Source organism: Montipora foliosa, chromosome 10 (assembly GCF_036669935.1).
Source record: "Montipora foliosa isolate CH-2021 chromosome 10, ASM3666993v2, whole genome shotgun sequence".
Taxonomy (NCBI): Eukaryota; Metazoa; Cnidaria; class Anthozoa; order Scleractinia; family Acroporidae; genus Montipora; species Montipora foliosa.
This window is the reverse complement of record NC_090878.1, coordinates 28,477,329-28,501,835: the sequence shown is the minus strand read 5'-3', so window position 1 is coordinate 28,501,835 and position 24,507 is coordinate 28,477,329. Positions and strand designations below refer to the sequence as shown.

The window sequence follows — 24,507 nt, the reverse complement described above, 5'->3', positions numbered from 1 at the left end:
CTCGCCAAACAGTGAAGCATCTGTGTCAAATGATGGCAAGATACCGGGTTTTTGTAAGTTTCTTTTTCTGTTAAGTGTTATAAAGTTTGACAATGAAATGAGCGAAGTCAAAACAAAGATGACAATCGCCCAACTCTTGTTTATGCAAAGTCAAAATTTACTCTCCAAGGCGCGTACGACGTTATTTATCACCAGGTAATTCCATCATTTTGGAAATAGCAGCTACTTTATTATTCATCTGCGTCACAAGTTTTCACTGATTTTGGGCCTCATTTTGTTGAAACTCAAGCACGCTTCCAACAGGCCTGTGAACCCTTCCTGCTTACAGAGCAATACTAAAAAACTTCTCCCATATCACATTTGAACCTTAAGCTCGAAAATTCAATACGCAACATGATATTATAATTCACAAAGACAGAAAATACCACAGAATCCTTTTCCAGCGAAAATTTTATTGAAACAAACAACATATTTGCTCTTAGAGGCGAAAACCTCTTCCTGTTTCATTGCGTGCGTGAAGACAAGAAACTCAATTGTGTCAAATTACCATGTACTTCAGGTAAATACTGCTCACTTTGATTTCGTCTCGACGGGCGATAGATTGTTGTCGAAGTCCAGTACTCGTCGCTTTTGAGATTCATGCCTAGTTTATCCAACTGACTTTCCATTATTGAGCTCCATAAGGGTATATTTTGTTTAAGGATCCACTAAAACGCCATTCGCGTTGCATGACTTTCGACGCCATTGCAGGCTAAGTTAATGATTCTACTGTGTCCACCTGAGAAATCTACGCAGTTCCACTACCCTCTCGATCCTAAGAAAATACGCGCAGAAGGCTCTATACACAAAGACACCACCTACCAGGGGAGTGACAGGCGAGACTTTTACCGACACGGAAAAAAAAAAAAAAAAAAAAAGAAAAAAAAGAAAACAAGCAAACTAAACGCAGACCTCGACTGGGTTTGCCAACCCAGTAAAAAATGCAAAAAAATAAGATCATAAGCAGTCTCGGAATCGGAGGCCTGGTACCCCAGCATCATAGCTACAACAAGACGTGAACCCAAAATCAATATGGGGGAAAAGTTGGTGGATGTTGCTGCAAAATTAAGACAGCCGTACAACCAGCCTTGCATAATTATTTTGTTTTTAGTCTAAATATTATTTGCTGGTCAGATCTCCCAAGATCCGGCACTTGTACTTTGTTCAGCTGACCCTTGCATAAAAAACTGTCTACATTAATAAGCTTTCCTCTGATGTATAGATTTGTTAGGATTTTATTGAAACTAACGCGCGTACGAACTTTTTCCCGAAGCGCACCCGCGAAGGTGAGAAGTAACCTTCACTGGTGACCCAGGGATTTCATGTGGCTATTGGCGGGAATTTTGTTGTTGATCCAGTCTGAGTTTTGTCGATCCGATCCGATCCGATCCGGTCCGATACTGATTTTGCCAACGGCCATGTGAAGCCACCTTAAATTCACCATGAAAGATCAGTTGAAAGGGAGAGAGAGGGTCCATTTGATGGCGACAATCTAATACAAATAAGATCAAATTTACAAACACTATCTCTTCCATAATTCTTTTTTTATTACAATTAAAGTCTAAATTGGTACTATTTACAACACACGAATATAATTTATTTAGCTTTGAGCATGGCCATTTTCATTAGGAACAGTGCTTGCTTGCTGTTCTTCATCTTGCCGGGCCTTTTTCACTGGTACCTGCGAATCCTCTGATACTGCACCACTACTCTCTTCCTCAGGCTTCCTCTAGGACAAACAAGCCAGGACGTTCAATTAAGCTACATGTAGATGAGTACAATACAGCACAAATCAGTATTTAGTTAGCTGTGGCAAAAATTTGGGGTCTTTCTGCAGGTACTGGAAAGCTTTGTATTTTGTAGTTTGTGTTCCATCTTTTGTTTCTTTTCTTTTACGTCATTTGTACCTCCAAAAATTTTGCCTTTTAAATTAATGTTATCTGCAACTCAGTTCGAACACCCACCTTTCAGCTCTAGCTTGTTCCAAAGGTGGAAGATTGAAAAATTTGAACTTCTGGCCTTTTTTCACAGATTTGCAACGGTGGTTGAGATAAGCCCATAATACAACACTGCTGTGCGTCAGTTTTAGCTCTCATTTTGAGAATTTTTAAACACTCATTTTAATTAACAAATTAAACCAGGAATGGGCTAAGATATAAATGTTAAACAGCCATTGATTTTTTTGATAAAGATTGTCACCTTTTTCTGGTTTGAGATGTAAGAAAAATGCAAAAGACAAATAAGCTAAGAGATTATCACTGCTGAGTCAGAGATTCTTCTCCAACATTTAAGAATATTGTAAAGAAACTATCCATGAGTATTTTGAGGAGGATAGGATGTATTGAGAACAATGAATTTCGCAGTAACAAAGACGACATATGTGTGATTGTATTGAAAGAGATGTTACGTGAAGGGCTTTAATTTTTTTTATTAAAAAGTAAGATACATGTAACATCTCTTTCATTCAGGGATATGCTCCAGGCCAATTGCTACATGAATAAGTTAAATGACCTCCCTCTTCCCTGCTGGCAAAACTCTCTTTTCTTTTGCATTTACTGGCTGACAAGTACAGGAAAAGAGAGCACTGCCATGGGTCGAAACTCGCTGTGTTGAGCATGCACAGTTGTTACTTAGTGACCGAATCCTCATGTGATACTGTAAAGGAATGCTCAGCACACAGTAGACTCAAGTGACAGTCAACAAACATCATGGGACATGTGGTTTGAAGAGGCCGTCCAAGGCTGGGGATGGCGGCTGAATCAAAGCAGAAACCCATAAGGGTTGAAACGCGTAACGGCCCCTTGTGCGCTGGGAAACAAGCTTCTGAATATTCAATTTGCTAAGTACCATATTTGGAACAACAAGAGCGAGGGGTTTCCAAATATGGTACTCCCACACTCGTCAGCCCAACGAACGCGGAAAAAAAAAAAAAAAAAAAACCAAAGAAGGCATCTGCTAGCAGGGAAGCCTGGCTCCAATGTGTCACCAGCAGCTCCGAGGTGGAGCATTCAAACCAGAAATTGGAACATTGCAGGTTCAAGTCCTGCAAAGGAGCACTCAGACTTTTTCAAGTATCCCAAGCCCAATAGACCTAATCGGCTAACTCAATGTTGTACCCAATACAAACCCTTTGGGAATAAAACGTTTTGTTCCAGATATTTCCATATCATTTAAATATGAATGCTACATTATCATGCAAAATACAATACACAAAGAATCTTAGTCCCGGGAGATTTGAATTGGGTACAACATAGAGTTGGCCGATTAGGTCTATGAAAAATACATCTCTCCAAACATATATTTCATCAATCAATAGCATGAGCCCATTGACTCTTGTGGTCGAGACTTTACAGATTTTACTCTGTCAAACACCATACGACTTTACTGGTCAACTGGGAGTATTCCAGGGTTCCTGAGGAGTCAATGGGTTAACCAATCAAAAACTGTATGTCCCCTCCATTGAACCATTAGGGAGCCCATTAGGGAGCCCATTAGGGAGATTTTGCAATGACGACGGGAACGGCAACGTCATCTCAAAACATAAATTCGCGTTATTGTAATCACTTCGCGACTATTCCAAGCATTTTAACAAGACAACAGCTGGCAGTCCCTCAAGAATGAAACCGACATGAGTAACGCTTAATTTAGGGGAGAAATTGAAAATTTATCCTCAAGCGCTGGCGTTCTTCATGAAACCTCAATTTTGCCTACACTGTATTTCACATTGCTGTGTTGCTTACAACGGCAAAGAAATGGACAAAAATGAAAAACACACGTGCAGAGCATGCAAAGCTATTGTTTTGCCCACTAAATATGCCAATTTGTGACGTTCTTGTTGCCGTTGCCGTTGTCTTTGCTAAAGCTCCATATTGACTCCAGGTAGTGAGACTTAACAGATTTTACTCTGTCTAACACCAGTTTCTAGGTCAAAACTGCATAAAAATATAAATCAGGACTTAAGCTCACACATACAACATTCCTGACAACCCACTGACCCACTTAATTTTTGGCGACTTTCTGCAGACACCATCTCCAAACTTGAAAAAACTGGCCAGTTCTTTTTCAAATTTTAAGCCATTTCGATCCTTGGCAACAAACAACAAAGAATAGCTTCAGTGCACTTCAACTGTTATTGGCAACAAAACTACACCATTATTTTTTGGTCTTGATTGATGAAAAGGCAAAATTCAGTGTTTTGAAGTTTGACTGAAATAGCGTGACACTGCCCCTTTAAGAATGTTTAAAATCCTGAAAGTTGGTACTTACCTTTCGGCGTACCAAGTGACTAACATCATTCACTGACTGTGCAGTTGGTGCTTTTTTTACTGCTATCTGAAAAATAAACACAACTTTACCACATTTAAAAGAACTTTTAGAGCAGAATGGAAAGTGGAATACTGATTTGAGTGTCAAATTTCATCCTCATTTTTTCCCACAAGTTACCGTGTTCACAAGCGCATCACTGCTGCCTTGTTTGCTTGATCCAAAACCCTCTTCTGTTGTTGAGGGAGGCTACAAAAATGAAAAAAAAAAGCACACTGAGAATTTTTCTATGCCACATTTAATAGAATTGCTTAGGCATTAAAAACTATGACCCCCCCCCCCCCCCTTTAAGGGGGTTATTTAAAAACAAATAAGCCACACAACACATTTTAGTTGTTCAGTGAAATCCTCACCCAATCCAAGATAGAAATTAAGAAGAGTAATTCAATGGATTGTTGCCAATCATTTGCAATGGGCCATAACCGAGTTGCTGTTTGTCTTGGGTATTGGTGCTTAAGGTGTTTTTTTTTCATGAAAAAATGACTTGCATAAGAATACATAACTCAATTCCATTTGAAGGGTTGTGCATTAGGACTCTCTTTGACACGGGAGCACTCAGGAACTCAGAGATGGCCTATTAAATGTCTGGAAAGGACGTTAGAAAAATAACCACCAGATTCTCTTTTTTGACCCCTAAAGCTATAGGAGACTAACGTGGAACTACAACAACTTGCAAAATTGTTGAGACACTTTCATGAAAAAACACCTTTTCAAGCTTCCAGTACCCAACGTATCTAGAATTTAAACCTTTCCCACTTCCCCTACCTCTCCCCCTTTCAATGTTGAAAGGTAAATTAATAGCGCTCCAAGAAGGTGAAGTGTCTCCGCTATTTTTGCAACTTGTTGTAGCTCCCATGAGTCTCCTACGGCATAGTGGTACAGCATTGAAACTAGTAATCGGAAGGCTGTAGGTTCAACCCCTTGTTAAGTTTTTGAGTGGGGAGTTTTATATGAGCACCTGGTAATACAGGCAACAACTGAGCCATATGCAGGCTCGTAGAACAAATAACTATAACATCACTCACTATAACACTCCTGCAAAGGCACACTCCAATTTTTTACATATATTCCCAAGTCACCAGATTGAAATAAATCTCTTCATGTCATCTACTGTGGGTAATGATTTCACCTCATTATGTTTTTCCAATTGTTATTGTTTCCATGAAAACCATATTCATCATAAAATGACCTCCATCTATTATGACCATCAACCAATAATCTTCATTCACATAATTTATAAGGTAACAAAAGTCGCAGTTTGCATTTGCCTGCCCATGTCATGACCAGTTCTCAGCAATTGTAACCTTAAACAATGCCTAAAGCAAAACCATTGATCAATGCATGTCACAACATAAACACACGTATCCTGTGGATGGGTTGGGTACATTAGAACGCAGATTTGACATAATTATACACCAGAGAAAGGAGATGCTGTTTGTTATTACTTGATTGGCAGTGGAGTTTATCATCTCCTGGGCATCATCTACCTGAAACAAATCCAAAACAAAAAATCTGCCGTTATAAGTAGAATAAAACACATTCCTTTGTCAGGACCTTTTGGTAAAGCAACAATATTTGATTTAGTTGAACCTTTTCCTCCTAAGACCTGACCTGACCTGACCTCAGAGCAGCCTTGTTGGTGCACAGAATAGACAAAAAGCTTTTTGGGAATTTGACTCTATTATAATGCAAAACATGAGCCATAATTTGCTATAATTGTTTTGTGCACCTACATGGCCACGTCATCATGTGATTGAAAACCATCAACAGATTTTACTCTAAAGCCAAACGTTTTTAACTTGTCAATGGGGGACTCTTCAGGGGTGAAAGGTTTAATACAAAGGAAGAATTACTTTCAGTATATGACTATTTAACTTGCTGCCATAGATGGTTTTTCAAATTGCGAGGTGTTTCAAATTTCTTTCAAAAGGAGGTTGCAGATGACCTAGAAATAAGTCTTCTTTCAAGTTTCCAGTTCCATGACATCTTTCATTTCGAAAATACAGCAATTTGAATTTCTGCATAGTCCCCTTGCGTAACACCATGATACAAAGTAGTTTGGTTGAAAAAATGTCTATGCCTATGAATCTCAGCAGTCTGAGCATTTCAAGTACATTAGGAGATGTGTTCATACACACGCATTTTGTCTTATGAGCAAAAAGTAAGCACTTTCATCACTAAGTCAGTGAATTCCAGAAGTTTGTGTTCATTTCTGGCCACCATATCGGTACACAACGGTGGCTCACCAACATGGCGACTCCATACAAAACTCTATAAAAGTTGCATGAAGCACTTTGACAGATAACTCAGTAATGATGTACTGCACAGACCCGAGAATTGGTGAGGTGATTTATGAATTTGTCTCCTACAGCACTCCAAGTTTTTGGCTTACTTCATTGAACGGTTTTGATTTTATTTTTTGTTGCATAACCATACATATAAATCAATCACCATCATTAACAATCAACTTTGGTTTTCCATGCTCTTTCTGAATAGCCCATTAAACTACAAATGTTACAGGTAGAGTTTGACTGTTTGTCAAGTGGTTTGAGAAGCAAGTGACAAAATGCCCTGTTAGATGGAGCTTAGGGAATTGTCAGATATTAGCAGGGGGAGGGGTTGAAATGTTCAGTGAAAATAAAATGGCCCACCCCAGGTAAGGGATTGAAATGTCTTGACCCACTCCCTAAAATCCAACCCCTGACCCTAACCCTAACAAACAAAAAATAAATCCTCAACCTAAAATCCAACTACAACATCAACTAGAAAGCTCACACAAACAAAATTATGACAAAGGGCATTACTAAACACAGGAACAGAACGGAATGAAATGAAATGAAATGAAATGAACAAGAATGGTACTGGAATATACATTGTACCAGAACAAGCCAGAATGACACTGGAATGACACCCAAATAAACTAAAATATACAGAATGAACTTGAAAATGTCCCAATTTGGTGTTTTAGTTAGTGCCAATCAGCTTTTGTTGCGTTCATGCGATTCCCTTAGGGAATTGCACATTTTTTTGCCTTTTGTAACATTATTTTGGAGCACATCAGTCTTGAGAAAAATTTGACAGGTATATCCGTCGCTAAATGAATAATAATTTGTTGTGGAAGTAATACATTTTTTTTGCAAACAAATGGAGTAGCAAGAGAATTGTTTTTTTTCCACGGATCTTGGAGGTGGCTTTCACTGTGTGAGTCAAAAAACCTGTGAACACTTTTATTTCATTCTGACAGGTCAATTGTGTATTACCTAACACAGACGGCCTACAGTCGACCGACAGTCAGCCGACAGGTTTTTTGGGGAGCTCTTCTTCACAATTACCCCTTGTTCCAGTATATTACAGTACCACTCTTGTTCATTCCGCTTTATTCCAGAGTCATTCCACCTTGTTCCGGCATATTCCGGTACATTCCCTTCAGTTCCACTCCGTTCCTGTGTTTTAACTCCCTTAGGACAACTGTGACAATCTTCTGCAAATATTGCAAAGCTCATTTACTTGCTTAAGAGGCAAGCCATACTCACTCTTGCTTTGATATCTGGATACAAGTTTTGCAATTCCCCGAGTTCCTTTCTGTCAACAACAAATGGATCATCATCGGTTGCCTTCCCTTTTCCTTTGTCCTTCGATTCTGCAAGTCGAGCTTCCAGCTTGGATGTTTTCAATTCAATAACAGCTAGTGCCTTGCTGTAGAACTCCTTCGCCTTGGTATAATTTGGTTGTAAACTATAGGCTAAACCAAGGTTATAGGCCCTAAATACAGATGTTAAAGATTACAACTGATTCTACACCAAGATGAAACCATTCCTGGCAAAGTTGAAATGATACTTACTCCAGACTTTAAAGTGGGACGTGCAGATTACATATGCAGGGGTAATTGTGGTAAAGAACAATAATAATTATTCTTATTGTTTGCTTACTTGTAAATTTGGGAGGGTTGAAAACACTGACCTACCCCAAAAAAGTGAGTACTATTGGTGGTAAGCAGCGTCAGAATTAGTGCTAAGCCTAAAGATCCATTTTAAATAGCATTGGTCAACAGTATTAAGTCTAAGCACCCACTTTAAAAAGGTTAGCTTTAAATAATTGTTGTGATGACTGATTACTCTATGCAAGTGAAGTGAAACTGGTGCAAATTCCTGAATTAAGTCACATGTGACCATGCAGACAAAAATAAATAAGGTACATGCAATGTAAGTACATAATCAATTCAGTTCTTTCAATAGTACTCAAAAAAAGTATTTGGTAAAGTTAGTCTACTTTAGGGTAGTTTGTTAGGGTAGTTTGTTGGGGTAGCCCATGGACTACAGGACTACTCTCCTTGTAAATTTCAAGAGTACAAAGCAGTCATCGTTGTTCTGAGAGACTTATGTTTTGAACACTGCATGAGGATACGTTTCTGCAACAAGTCGGTCATCTGGTTCCAAATTCTTCTCTTGAAGTTCAAGACATTTAAGAAAGTCTCTTTCAGCATCTACAAATTGTTCTTCAAAAAAATTAAAAACACTGTCAGTTAATCACACACCACAAAAATAAACTTTCTAGAAGCTATCTACCTCTAAAGCAGCCCAATAAAATCATCTGGTGTTTAAAACCTATAAACCTCTACGAGTGAGACAACAGATTTTACTCTGTCCAATACCAGACGATTTTTCTTGTCAACAGGGAGCATCCTAGGACATCTGAGGTGGGTTAAAGTGACTTAGCTAACCTTGTTCCACCTGGATCTCGCCAAGCTTAAGATGAACTTGTGCTAAATTCAGCTGTGATTCTCTGTCATCATGCCTAAAAGTAGGATGTTGCTAATGAGATTCTGGTAAAAAGCCCACACATGTTTTATACTTTCAAACATTTGATATACACTTAACATGCAGGGAAAGGGCAAGAGCAGACCTTGCAAAAACAAGACGTGCCAGCTCCAAAAATTCCCAAGCTAACTGCATTGTTGGAACATCAGCATCTTCCTGCAAGACATTTATCCATTGACTTTACAGTTTCAAAAAATTATTTAAGCATGATAAGGTTGTTATTGTAGTGACCAATATTGTTTTAAAAGACAAATTTACCATTATTTGAATAATACGAAAATGGGAAACCCTTTATGCCCTAGGCAGGGCGCGACGAAAGTGCTGTCCGATAGCCCGGGGCTAGTGGAATGACTTGTCGGGCTAGCGTTTTCTTATCGTAGCTTGCCCGATTAGCAAGCACCGTTGGTTCCCCTTTTCTGATGATAAATTGAGCTTTTATACCAAAAAGTGTGTAGCAGAAAGCTCCTGAGAGAAAATGATAATGTTATGAGGCCAAATTATCGTAGCGTGACAACGTTTTGCACCGCGTCCGTAAATAACGTCATGACTTTTTCTGCTTACAAAAGCGACCGAAATATATTTTATAAACAATTTAATTTCGGGCTACCTCCTCAGACCTTCGGGCTAGTAACTACAAGTAACAGCTTGCCCAAAGGGCAACCTCATCTTTTCATTTTCGTCTCACCCTGCTAGGGTAAAGAGAAGTCATTTCTATTTCCTTACAGCCAAGTGAGAATGCACTACCAGAACAGAACAGCTGTGGTCTTAGAGTGAAAAGGGAAATGTGTTTATGTGCAAATCATTTTTTTCAGAATTATCTCCTTTTTAACCCCAAGCATGCATGTCTCCTTTGCCAGTAGATGCACCTTTCCCACTCTGATAAAAGGAAATAAAATGACTGCTATGTGATTGAGCAGGTCTATCCATTTGCATCAACAAACAAGTGACTTAGAATAGGGTTTAAAGGGCCACCGACAACCACAAGTCTTTGCGGGCGTGCAAGGTATCGGCGCCATTTTCTGTAATACAGAAACTAGTATTTCTTGAAAAGTCAAATTCCATCGCCTCACATCGTTGTGTTTTGGATGCCCAGTAGCTTCAAACTTTGTTAATATTTTCCTTAATGTTTAAATATTGTATTTTTGGCGTTATTTGGGTGTTGTGTTCGTGTTAAAAGCGAAATGAAAACTGTGAAGAAAGGTCGTCCGCAGAGGAAGGAAAGGCGCCATGTTATTTGGCTCACTACTTCAACCTTAAGATTATGGAACGAAAGGAGGAAGGCGTTTGGATTAAAAAACGAATCGAACAGCGAATTCGCAGAAGTTCTTTTTCATGGGATGTTTCTGAAGCGAACCGGCCGATTCGATAGCCCGGATAATAACAACAACAAAGGCGCGCAAAGGACACTGGTTGTCGGTGGCCCTTTAAGTGGACTACCACAGGGCTCCTCATCAGTCATTTTCTATTTATAATTTGGTGGTCCCTTCCCTGCTAGTAGAGATCTCTTTCCTTTTGCATTTGCTTGGCTGACAAGTACAGGAAAAGAGACCTCTGCCACAGGTTGAGACTCACTGTGTTGCATGAGCATGCACAGTGATTACTTAGCGACCAAATCTTCACATGATACTTTCGGTTATGTGGGCTCACTTAAGAACAGCAGAATTACTGTAAAGGAATGCTCAAGCTCAAGTCAAACATATCATGGGACCCTCTACTAGCAGGGGAGGTGGTCCCACACTGTGAAAATTCTCATTGACATCTTTTCAATGCATTAACCCTTTGACGTCCAAACCGGCCTAAACCAGCCAGACTTAGTAGTTTACTCTGTCCAACGCCAGACGATTTTACTCGTCAATGGGGGCAAACTGGATTGAAATCCCTTCAAATTCTACAGATTTCAAAGAAGTCATATCTGGCCTCTTCACTGCATGACAATTATAATGATCAAAGCATTAAATCAGTGCATAGAGTAGGTTGTGGTGAAATGTACAACAAACTACATCACAGCACTCAGTTTGTTACTTGTACTGCATGACAATAATTATTCTAATGATTAAAGCATTAATAAAATCAGTGCATAGAGTAGGTTGTGGTCAAATGGACCACAAAAACTACATCACATCACTCAGTTTGTTACTGTCCAATTTTGTATTTCTCACAATTATTGAAAAAAAGCAATGACATCTCTTTTTACATCTATCCTCTAATAATCATAAAATGTCTGAATGCTTAAAATTACCAAGGTTTACTATGTTGAAATACCTCTTGTCCTTCTGCTGTATTTGCAGCAGCATCTCCATCACCATCATCTGCATTTTCATCATCCTGTTCTGCTTCCTCTTCACTTGCTTCATTACCATCTTCTCCTTTGTCATCAACCTCACCTTCTCCATCTTTCTCATTGTCCTTTTTATTTTCATCATTACTGTTGTCATCTTTCATCTCTTCATCAGCAGCTTCTTTAGGTGGCAGTTCTTCTGATTGGCCCTCTTTTGTCCCATCCTTTCCTTCCTGGTCAGTTTTGCTTGGCACTTCATCACTGTTGTCATCATTCGTTTCATCTTTTTGCTCTTTGTTATCGTCCTTCTTCTCTGCGGCTTGAGTGCCTGCACAATATTTATTACACATTTTAGTTACTTAATTGTGATTGGTATTGGCATCTTGAAGAATTAAGGGCGTTACTAAACACAGGAATGGAACAGAACAGAATATACCGGAATGAGGCGGAATAACACCTGAATGAAACAAAATGAGCAAGAATGGTGCTGTAATATACCGGAAGGACAGTGGAATGAGGCGGAATGACACCCAAATAAAGTGGAATATAGTGGAATGAACCTGAAAATGCCAAAATTTGGTGTTTTAGTTAGCGCCGACCAATTTTTGGTTCTTTCAGTCAGCTTTTGTTGTGTCATGTGATTCCCTAAGGGCATTGCATGTGTTTTTGCCTTTAGTAAAAGAATATTTAGATGGCAGCCATTTTGGAAAAAGAATTGTGTATTATACACCTTCTTCATTCAAAGGTGTATTATACACCTTTTTCCAAAATGGCCGCCATTTAAATATTCTTTTGTTTTTATTCAAATTAACCCTTGATGCCTCGTTGTTAAGCTTAAAATTCAAAAGAATATTTTGCCTGGCATGATTTGAATAAAAACAAAAGAATATCTAAATGGCGGCCATTTTGGAAAATGGTGTATGGCCAGTTTACGCAGTACGATTTGTCGGCTAGATTTATTGGCCTGACGGCATCGGAGTGCAAATCTTGGGTGTATATTTAGACAGCCGATGAACAACCGATTCATGGAAATGAAAATTGGTCAGATTAAAAAAAATGTGTTGCAGTGCAACAGATTTTTTGATGTCGGGCCTAAACTCAGAGAGAAACTACCATGTCAAATAAAACCTGGGGTATACGAGTGGGTAATGGACACTTTTTTCAGGTTTAAGGCTGATCGTGTTCTTATTTGAGGGGTGCTAAGTGAGAAATCAGCCTGAAAAAGTTCTTAAAATTGGTTTCAGAAATACTTGAAATTATATATTACTAGAGGTTTAATTAACATACAATGCTGTTTTGTGATACATGTAGATTATATTTTTATAGTTTGTAATGGTCCTGAACACCATAGTACTTTAAGTTACTGTACTTTATTGTTTCCTTATCCTAATACCCTTTCCCTTTGTATTAAGAACATGTTTTACTTATCAGCCTGAATTTGTTCTAATTTATATGGTGCTTTACATGTATTGGCCAAATTTCAGCCTGATGTTCTTCATCCACTTGCTCTTATATGCGGGTGTTAACTGTACTGAAAAAAATGAAAGCGTTCAAAATCGGGGATACCAAAAGGACAACAGGGAGATCTTTGAAGGAAAAATTACACGGTACCATTTATCGGCCCGACAAAACTGGCCAAAAAATCGTACCGTGTAAACTGGCCTTAACATTTGGAGCACTTCGACCACGAGAAAAATTTGACAGGTATATCCATCGCTAAATGAATAATTATTTGTTGAGGAAGTAATAAATTATTTTTTTTTGTGAAAAAATACAGTAGCAAGAGAAACAGAATGTTATCTAATTGTTTTTGTCTATATGGATCTCGGAGGTGGCTTTCACTGTGTGAGTCAGAACCTATGAACATTTTTATTTCATTTTGACAGGTCAATTGTGTATTGACCAATCACAATCAAGTTCAGCGAACCACAAACTAATAACCGTTGCTGCTTGCCTGCTTCCCATGACCCACAAGTGATGGAGATATACGGAAATAGATTCGCACAAACGGCCGGAAAACTCTTTTTCTCTTCCCCATTGTTGGCAATAATGCCATCTAACCTGAACGCATTGTTTCCTTGTTTGAAGAAAGAAGAAGCACAGAAAAAAAGATTGATCGTTGATAACATATTTACATGAAGAATTGTGAGAACATATCATGACTAGTTCAAAGCCTTGTTACTTCCCCTTTAATGTAAACTTTTTTTTTTTTCTGTCAGTCTCTCCATTCTGCATACTCATTCATTCACAGTCTAGAATGACAAAAAAGTATGTTTTGTTCCCTTGTCACTCCAGTCCACATTAATCAGCTTCATTCTGGTGTTCTTCTGGTTTATTCTGCCTTATTCTGGTGTCATTCCGCCTCGTTCCGGTATATTCCGGTACCTTGCATTCTTGTTCATTATGTCTTATTCCGGTGTCATTCGGCATTATTCCATAGCAGAAACCCATAAGGGTTGAAACGTGTAACGGCCCCTTGTGTGCTGGCAAACAAGCTTCTGATTATTCAATTTGCTAAGTACCATATTTGGAACAACAAGAGAGAAACCTTCAAGCAGTCAGTTCCCAAGAACACCGTTACGCAATACCACCAAATGTTCTCACGCGAAATTAATTGGAGCGAGGGGTTTCCAAATATGGTACTTAGCACTGAATATTCGGAAGCTGTGAACGCACGTTACACGTTTCAACCCTTATGGGTTAATGTGTCCGTAGTCATTCCGCCTTGTTCCGGCATATTCTGGTATATTCCATTCCGTCCCTGTGTTTAGCAACACCCCATTACTTCCACAACAAATAACTACTCATTTAGCTACAGACATATATATACCTGTCAAATTTTTCTCATGACCAAAGTGCTCCAAATGTTACAAAAGGCAAAAACACATGGCTTGCAATTCCTTTAGGGAATCATGTGACACAACAAAAGCGGACTGAAAAAACCGAAAATCGGTCGGTGACACCAAATTTGGGCATTTTCAGGCGCATTCTGCTATATTCTGCTCTATTTGGGTGTCATTCAACCTCATTTCGGTGTCGTTCCGGCTTGTTCCGGTACCATTTGTGTTCATTTCATTTCATTCCGGTGTTATTCCGCCTCATTCCGGCATATTTCGGTATATTCCATTCCGTTCCCTTCTTGTGTTTAGTAACGCCCAAGACTTAAATTGTGACCCATCATTTATCCCCACCTGAAACTGATTTGAAATCTGCCAGTGCTGGCTTGGCTTCACTTCATCTTAACTCTCAAAAATGAAAATTTACTGTTACGGTAACAGTTCCTAACCAGCATACCCTAACATAAGAATATCACAGAAAAAAGACTCATTGTTTAATAATTATTATTTTTTGTTATGAGTTCAGGCCCACACTGGGACTATCATTCCTCTTTATAGTACACTGTTCTTTATGAAAACACAAGTTAACTAAAAACAACTTAAATGTTCTCTTTATTTACTCAAGTTTTCTCTTGAAGGTCTCACAACATAGCATTGCTTTAATACTTTTAGTGTACCATGCAGAGGCCAGACAACCACATGGTTATTGAAAATGTGTATGGGATCTTTAAAGGCCCATTTTCACCCAAAAGACATTGTGAGGTTGTGTTGTTGTTTTGAAATGTTGCGGTAAACCCAACCCTAAGCCAGACCTAATCATGCACCACCCCCGCCTCCCACCTCCAGAATGGTCATGCCAAACTGAGTCAACCACTCAGCAATTCAACTTCCCCATACCTTACCTTCCTCTTTTTCTGCCATAGCATCGTGAACATCATCCCTGATTTTCTCTTTTGCAGAAGGACTCATTTCTCTGATCTTTGGGCCAACTAAAACATGTAAATAGTATTACTCCCAAAAAGACTTTAGATGAGATTAATATTAAGGAAATTTTCCCGGGAGCATGGAAAACAAAGATCAAACAACACACCATTTCTAATCCACTGACACTGAAATGATTCACTGCCCATAGTAAAGAAAGGCACAGAAATAAAACAAATTATGTCTTCGGCCATTTTTTGTTCGCTCTCATTTTTTTTCTGAGGGTCTTTGCAGATATTGGTCTTTGTTTTGCATAATTATGTTGGCTTGGGTGCATGGAAAACAAAGACACTTTAGAAATTCACCTGAAATGACTCACCATTCATTGTATACTACCAGCAAACAACAGAGGTTGTGTATTTTTGCCATTAACTGTCATGGTTTATTTTGTTGGGGGGGGGGGGGGGGGGCCTTGGCTCTGTATTCCAGGTCTTCCTTTTCCACACCCCCAAACTCGCCCCTTTGCTTTTATTTTGGTATTGAATTTTAAAAATAAGAAAAATAATAAACTGACAAGTCCTTCGACAAGTGAATTTTCACTACAAGGATAATCTATTTGTTTTCAGATATACTGGACGGAAGAATTATGAAAATGGTTGAATATGAAGTCTTCAGAGGGCCTGACATGCACTCAGAGCACAACAGGCAAGAAAATGTGGTATTGTCATTGTCTGCCTATCCATTCATATATAGCACCAAGGGCAATCAATGAAAGTGGCACACTCAAGTATGAAGCTTGTGCCGTAACGTTTTGACCATAACTCTACCGACTGACTTTGTACTGGGACAACTATGCCTTATGGTTTTGAATTGTATCATGGTGCCCAAAATGAGGGATTTTAAAACATGCTGTCTTTGTATGGTTAAGAGAAAATAATAATTCATTGCTAACTGCATTTTACAAAATAAAAACATTCAACAACTTTTCAAGAAGTGGTAATGCAAAAAGGAGCAAATTTAACAAACATTTAACAACTTCGCAATATGTGCCAAGATCAAGTCTGCTCCCAATTGTCTAATGTAAATTCAACATTTTAGGGAAATTGTGTGCAAAATTGTAGACCCAAATAAAGTGAAGAAAGAAATTTCGGTGATACAAGAACAATAGTTTTCAGTGAAAATTTGCTGAATACCATACATTTTTCACCAAATTTAGTTGAAATCTACTTATTAGTTCTATGAAATTCATCTCACGTTTCTCTTCCTTAGTAGGATATATATGTTTGATGGCTCTGTACACTGACCTGCCTCCATTTTCTCCTCGTCTTCATCACTGCTTTCATCACTTTTTGGTTCAACTACCGGTACACATTGACATTCAAAAGCACATATTCAAGGAAAGAGGATAACATAATAACTTCATGTAAATAAGACAACGAAATTGACACATTTATGTCCAATACACCCAATCACAATCAGATCATCTATATCCTAGACAATCCAAGTAGACCCATCTTGGCTGATATGGGTCCTGTCACTGGCAGTCAGGTTTCACAAAACACAAAGTAATAAACCCTCCTCATTCTTTAAACAGATATATAAAGGAAATGTGAGTCTGGCAGCAATTTGCCAGTATTGATCATAATGTAAGACCAGATGGACAGTCTAACCATTTGAGTTACAAGAACCCTTGATGAACTTGGTATTTTATCTGGATTCAAAGTCAATCTGTCTTTCTAGCAGTCAGGCTTGACAATGAGATATAATTTGATCCAGCCATTGATGTGGGGATAGTGCATTGTACTTCATAAGAAAGATAATGCACTGACTGCTCAGCAGTGGGAAACTACACAACAGGAGAAAACCAGAAGAAATAATCTTGTACAAGCTATAGTAATTCTGATTGAAAGTACATGGAATGCTTTATTGCAAACTTCAAATTGGAGTATAATTCCTGTTTGAAGTATATTTTAAAAATATGAGGGTCAAGTCATTTCCACGTGCAGGTGCTCATAGCACAGGAGCTAACCTCCTTGTTCAGGGCTCAAAGTTTATTGTTGGCTTTGGGAGCACTTGTGCTACCAGGTGTAAATTTCTAGGCGCACTGCCAAAATTTTAGGCGCACAGCTAAAAATTTTAGGAGCACAGTTTAAAATACTGGTGGCACCAAAAAATCAGAAAACTTCAGACCTTGTGTAAGTAATCATTTATTTGCATTATCTTTTATTTTGAACGATCCCTGTGTTTGTTTCGACTTTCAGGCTCTTACTGTACAATGGAGATAACAATGATACTGTTACGTGTTTCTTAAATTAACCTTCTCAATTTCACGTAGTATTACACTTCATGGTACATTCAAGACAACAGAAAAATCTGCATTCCGAGTTCCTTTTGAACTTAACATTAACACTGTCAGTTTACTGTTCACAAGTTTCATTTAATTTTGATTTGCAAAAGTAATACACTTTTGGTTTAAAGCTGATACAGACTTACACGTAGAACCACGTCGTTAATACAACAACGCGATCATTCAAAATCCGGTGAGTCCCATGAATCAGCAACTGAAATTAATTCATCTGGCCATCTTCTGTAAGCAAAGTTAGGACGCCTTGATCTCTGACCACTGCTAAACCACTTGACAACTGCTGGTGTTGGGTCAAAAGCTTCTAATTCTGGTCTTTCCATACTGATGCGGATTAGGTCTTCTGTTGTCGACACGTGGAGGCTGCTTCTTAAATCAGCCGTGTCAGCGGAGTCTTCGCAAAACCGAAAGGGGCTGGGATGGAATGTAGACATTGAGCTACGAGTGACGCTACGAGTTCGGAGAAACCACAAGGGAAAACGACAAATACGACACGCTGATGCAAGGAAAATGATGTAACTTTATTCTTTGGATCCTGATTGTGTCATACCTACATGTACGATTGAATTTATTATTTCAAGCTTCCGTTTCGTGTCTGACTAGTTGAAGTACATAAGGATGGTCAGGCAAGAAAGCAGAGTTGAGTGGCAATGAGCTCAGTCACACTAAACTCCAGGATTTTTACGCACGCAGGTGCGACCACACATGATTTTTTAATTGCACAATTAAAAATCTAGTCGCATGTGTGACCAGCTGGTTGCAAACTTTGAGCCCTGTTGTTGAGTGCCCTTACCATAATTATTTACTTGCATAAGCGCCAACCCTGAACAAGCCCCGCCCTCAAATATTCACCGCATTTGGGACAAAAAAGGAAATTAGCACCGTCCCCGAATAAGCACCACGGTCCCAATGCCGTGCTTATTAGAGGAGTTTCACCAAAATTAATTTTAAAAAAAACACTAAAAGGTAACTCTAACACAGCATGGGAAATTTATTTGCATCAAAACCGATGTTCTTCAGTTCTAAGTGATTGTACATACTTCACTGCTTGTCCATTAAGTAAAACGCCATCAGTGAAAAAGTAACATTCGAAAGACGTTTCTGTTTATCTCTGTACAGATAGAAAATGAACTGTTAAAATAAAAGGAAATATTTATGTGTGGTGTCCAATTTTTAAATAAGTGCCGGCCTCAAATAGGGTCGACTGAAGAACAGAAGGTTTCATGACAAAAAAAATCCCTTTAGGGCAATAAAGCAACTATACTGAGAGAATAAAAATATATATCTACAAAAACACTTCAAGAACATACCATCTTTTAGTGCATTTCCTAGGACACCATTTTCAGCCCTGTCAGACAGTAGGTCAAGTTTTAGATTCTTCATTAGCTTTACATTACTTTGAGTCAGGCTTTTAGCCAGGCGGCCGTCCAGCCGTCCAAAGGACGGCCAGTTCTCAGAAATGGGAGATTTTCGACGGCCTGTTTTGGGCGGTCATTTACGAACTTCTGTGCTTAATGTAACAAAACAGTGTCTATAAATTAATAAAAGTTACATTTCTTTTTGCTCTCAAGAGTTGTTTTAGTGCTGCTGTCGTATTTTTCTTCTATATGAACACTTTTTTAGCGAGTTTCCTTTCTGTTTTGATCAAATGAATCAAAGTTGAGCGAAGCGATCTCACAGGCAAAGCCGCTGTTCAGTGATATAGACTTACCAAGTCGTCCCCAGGCTACTTTGCCGGCTGCTATAAATAAATGCGCACTTTGGTAATTATTTATGAGGACATGAGTCAAAGATCACGCGCCTTCCAACTCGGTAAGACGATCTCGCGGCTACAAATGTTATTGTAATCGCCTTTGATTGTATTCTGCTCTGTTCAAGCGAAATCTGGCGGGCATTACAACAAAATAGCCATTTGGCGTAATAACATGTGCAATCATCGTAATTACTTTAGGAATACTAATAGTAGGTGAATAGTTAAAGATTGTAGACCAGAATGCAGTTCGACCAACAAAGCCACGCATATCTGTTCTTTCGTGTAAATCATGGCTTGACAACTTCAAATTTAAATCACTCTTTATAACAAATGGAGTTCCTATCCCAAATATAATTCAATGTTAAACAAGGTAAGTTGAGGAAAGGATAGCTTAGTTAAATTATCAAGGAAAAACAGCGGTTTAGAAGGTAAATTGAAAGACGTTTACAGCTGTCAGAATCGCGGAAATAATGTCTAAGAGGCTTCAATTTTTCAAAATTTTCTGGGGGAGCATGCCCCCAGACCCCCCTAGGCCCACATAAAATTTGGACTCCCACTTTCAAAATCCTGGCTAAAAGCCTGCTTTGAGTCATGTTTTAAACTAACCGAGGGTAAGGGCCGTATTGGAGTATATTGGCTCGAGGTCGTGGCAGTATAGACTGAGCGCAACAAGGTCCGTACAAAAACGTTCCAGGGCCAATATTCCCCAGTACAGGCCCCAAGCAAGTTGTGGTTAGTAAGTTACTTATTATATAGCATTTTGTTTGAGTGATACGACGCTTCTCTGTTTGGTGAATGTTTGTAATCTTCCATCTCCCATCAGCGAACTTTGAACGGTAACCTTTCATATGTGAAACCAAACTCCGCTTGCGATAATTGTACTGTTGTGATGAAAAATTCTCAGGAGAGAAAAAAAACACAGAAACAGACCATTTCCATGGTAATTTTATGGTCAGGGGCTGGTTGCTTGAAGCCTGGTTAGCGGTACCTGTTGGTTAAGAGGTATCAAAACCTACAGGATTCCATGGCATTTAATGTTGGTTAGCACTAACCATGCTTTGAACAACCAGGCCAGTAATGTAAAATCCTAACCAAAAACCAGCCACTTAGAGTACTCCATTTAGCCTGAGAATTGCTTTCCATTTAATAATTTCAGTTATATTGATATACAGTGTAACTGAGCTTGATCGGGCAGAACAAAGCATGCAGTTTCTTTTTGGTGTTACTTTGCAGTGGTTCCATTCATTGTTTTCCCATGGAAAACATTCATTTAGGATATGCTTTGTGGTTCGGAGAGTTTATCTAGCTCTGTGATTTCTCCACCATTATATATTGACCATGTTCTACTGACTTGTTTAAATTGTATTTGGTGTGATATAATAGACAACAACACACAGTAAATTTGCACGCAAGCAAATCTGTTCATGTCATTTTCTTGGTTTCCTGTTCTAAAAATTATTTCTTGTTTATCTCTCTTTTGTGAATTGGTTATTAAGTTTTATTTTGTTTTGCACTGTGTTTTTGTCTACTTAATTCACTCTTGCAGCTCAGTGATATCAACTATATAATTTCAAATAACAGTACAGTACCTTGCCAGTTCTAATAATGCCTTTCCATAAAAAAGATAAGCTTCACCACATTCATCAGATCCTGATCCATGTTTGCCATCTCTGGACAAAAAAAAAAGAAACACGAATGAAAGAAGAGTATGAAAAAAGAGTTTGTTTGAAGTGCATGTTATAGATGAAATACAGAGAAGCGATTGTTACACCTATCTGGACAATTTAAGCAATTTTCTCTTGAGAACACCTGAAAATTGAAGCCACCTGAATTTTCATTTGAATATATTAGACTTAACAAATCAAAAGTAGTTCAGCGTTGTCTGTACTCTTATCGACAAAGATATTTTTCATCACAGTGGTCAAAATGTTGCGTACTCACTCGGCTGTGCCTCTGAGTCCACAACAAATCTTACCACAGTATTCAACACCAAAGAAAGTGTTTATTTCCCAGCATGACCAAAATCATGACACGAAGAAAGAGCAAGCATTGTCTATAACTTTCTCGCAATTATCATTGGTTTATTTCCCAAAATGGGCTTTCCTGATTGGCTATAACATTGTGTGACAAATTCATGCGAGCATGTCACGTACAGCATTGTGTATTCTTATATCGACAATGGCAAATTAGCTAATCAGATTGAGAGATTACAAGCAATTGTGGTAAAAAATAATATTGTCTTAAATTGTCCAAATAAGTTCAAGGATTGCTTCTCTTTTTCGTCTATAACCTGCACTTTAATTAAACATACATTTATTTTATTCATTGAGTCCTTCATGGAAACACATGAGCAGAAAAAATTGACATCAGCTCCCTACGGAGTGGCTTCATAGCTTGGTTGGCAGAGCTCAACAAAAATGAGTCAAGCACAATTTCAGAAGAAACTAACCTAACTTCACCTGTTCAATAGCAGAAACACTGTTTATCTGAAGGGGATGAAATCAAGCATCTAAATCAACGATCTTTACATATTGTCAACTTAAGTATTACACTTTATCAATTGAAGTCTTAAAAGATACGATTTAAATGAAACTGTGCTCACAACATCAGAACACCGCCTTCATTAACAACAATTCAATTAGATTTGATAGCTCTTATCAACAGACCCATATAATCTGGTCCAGCTGTTACAGGATGAATTGCTATCCAGTAACGATGATGAGGATGATGATTATTATTATTGAGGGTATCCTAGTGATGAAATAACTTGATTGGATAGCACACTATGTTGATTTTCGCAATGGATAGCACAGTATCTACCTTACAACAAAAGAAGCCTAGGTTTTGGACAAAAACAAATTTCAATTGCATGCCCATACCTCAGGGGCCATGGAGTGTGTTTGAAAGCAGGGGGAGGGGGGGTTAAGTTTTAGTATGGATCACAGTAGTATGCAGAGAGGGAAGAAACGTTTTGATGAAATAACAACACCACAGAAAAAAAGTCAGGGGCTGCCTCTTTCTCTCCACAGCCCCTGTACGTGTCGTGGTACCACTGCGCTTGCAACCAGAGTTTTGCATCAAATTTTGTCCTTTGGTGCTTTAATTCTATCCTTTTTTTTCTTGTGAATCACCAGAGGAAGCTTAACAATAACGTTGCAAAATCTTTTACATTGAAAAAAGTGTATTAAGGATGAAAAGAGGGAAATATTGCAACGAGAGAAACACCATCTGAAAACTCATCATTTTCTAATACAATCTACCCACAGAGAAGTCATGTTTCAGCAGTTTGAATTGAAAAAGAATTGTTGTATAATTTGTATAGGAAATCAAATGATTTTGAGTGCAATTTGGAATAAATAAGCACAAGTAAATTTTTTCAAAGCTGCACAAAATAATCTGTAGTCTTCGGAAAAAATTTACAAGTGCTTGCTTCTTCCAAATTGTGTGATTACTTATTAATAATATACACTAAAAAATGCAAGATGGTTAAGCAGAAGCAACACGCATTATCATGGAAAAATTGTGCCATGAATTGCACTATCAAGGGCTCGCATTTGATTGGCTATCAATGAAAAATTTTCACCTTTCACTTTCCTGCACTGTGTTTGGGAATTACTTGACAAGCTCTTTCCATGTATGTTATTAATTGAATAATAGCCATGATGAGATCACAGCAACCAGACGCCACTCATACCATAACTTAAAACGGATACCCCACATCTGCTTATTTCAGAGGCCATTAAGACTGGCTTTGTGAGGCACATAAATAAAAATGTCAATCAGAGAATCAAAGCTTTGAAATGTGCACGTGCTTAAGTTAAGATCTTCCACAACAATAGACTGTGCAGCCTTCCACAAGGGACTTGCACTGTAGTGCATATCTAACTCTCCTCCCTTCAATTTATATGACGAACGTGAGACCTGAATCTTTGACAAGATCCAAATTTGTACAGATCATGACATCAGCTAGTAGCGAACTTCAAAGTGAAACTAGTTTCATTGCAGTGCGTACCAGCGCTCAGACTATCATTTCACTTGCTTGCAAAGAAGGTTTATCCGGCCTAATAAAATTATTGTTGTACCAAAATCAGGGACGTGAACTTACAGTGCCTGTGTGGCTTCCTCGAAGCATTTCACAGCTTGAACAACTTCGTTGCAAAGTAGATGTCGTTTGCCTAGTCCCATTAACTTTGTTACTTCCTCGCTAAAAACAAGAAGGAAAGTTAGCACGATATCAATGAGAAACAATTGAAAATTCAGCTAGAGAGCAAGCTTAAATAAAAGCTTTTATTACCTATCTGTAGATTCCGCAGAAGAAGCCATGATCGATGATCAATTCGAATGTCTCCAGCAAACTTTTTCGCGCTACTTATTCCCGCGATGTGACATCACGATCACGTGATGTTTTATGTTATTTATTCAGTCACAGGTTTCTCGCAGCCACACACCCATACACTCTCGTGCAGAATAATTCCGTCTAAGACTAAAAGGCCGTTTACACGACAGAAAAATTTGGGTCCGGACCCGTCAAAAAAGCGGTACGGACTCATAACTTTTGTAAAGAAACACTGGAGTTTCTACAGGGCCATAGGCGCCGATGGCCCTGTGGAAACTCCAGTGTTTCTTTACAAAAGTTATGAGTCCGTACCGCTTTTTTGACGGGTCCGGACCCAAATTTTTGTAAACGGCCTTTTAAGATATAGCCTAAGGAAATAAGTAATAAATTTATTTGGATGGTTCGGTGGAATGCTTCAGGCATCCTGGAAATCACTAGTACTGCTTTGATTCAGGAACGCACGACTACAAGCAAACAACTCCCATACTAAGCCATAGCTATGTCACGGCATTTTTACAGACTGATCCAAAACAAAAGGCAGTTCCGGTTTGGTGAGTGACACTATGACGTCAAGTTCGTATGAATGGTCACCGGGCTCCTGCGAGAGTCTCATTCGTAGGAAATTCAATGTAAAAATAAATCGGTCCGTGCAGCCCAGGCCGTTACCCGGAACCTCCATCTTCCATTCCATATTAACTTTTCTGTATCTTTCGCTATTTTTAGAAGCACTTCGCAGGGGGGCTTTAGAGGGTGTTTTCACAATAGCCAGTCATAAGAGATCTATGGTCAGCTATTTATTTCGTCACATACGTATGTGACCTATGTGAACCACTTCACGTAT

General features: G+C 38.6%; 1 protein-coding gene across 2 annotated transcripts; it reads right to left on the bottom strand.

Moving 5' to 3' along the window:
• Nucleotides 1-1,566: 1,566 nt before the first annotated feature.
• LOC137973688 (protein HGV2-like) lies at nt 1,567-23,765 on the bottom strand. Of its 2 annotated transcripts, none has more exons than XM_068820563.1 (15): nt 23,625-23,765; nt 23,436-23,534; nt 20,920-21,000; nt 18,888-18,925; nt 16,520-16,573; nt 15,197-15,283; nt 11,442-11,785; nt 9,265-9,335; nt 9,083-9,156; nt 8,767-8,857; nt 7,896-8,124; nt 5,808-5,849; nt 4,483-4,551; nt 4,306-4,371; nt 1,567-1,800 (listed from the first exon to the last, which is right to left on the bottom strand). In XM_068820563.1, exons 1-15 carry the CDS (start codon nt 23,651-23,653, stop codon nt 1,792-1,794), a joined length of 1,383 nt encoding a protein of 460 aa, XP_068676664.1. In that variant the 5' UTR covers nt 23,654-23,765; the 3' UTR covers nt 1,567-1,791. The 2 variants fall into 2 exon arrangements, with proteins under 2 accessions (XP_068676664.1, XP_068676663.1); XM_068820562.1 differs by having other exon boundaries at nt 1,567-1,768.
• Nucleotides 23,766-24,507: the final 742 nt, after the last annotated feature.

Bases quoted from the DNA above. Each gene is read 5' to 3' on its own strand.
- LOC137973688 (XM_068820562.1), bottom strand. From the start codon at position 23,653: ATGGCTTCTTCTGCGGAATCTACAGATAG. The intron at 16,574-18,887 runs GTATGTTCTTGA...GTGTACCGGTAG, and splicing joins AGGAAATGCACTAAAAGATG to TTGAACCAAAAAGTGATGAA. The intron at 15,284-16,519 runs GTCAGTGTACAG...TACATGTTTTAG, and splicing joins CGAGGAGAAAATGGAGGCAG to TTGGCCCAAAGATCAGAGAA.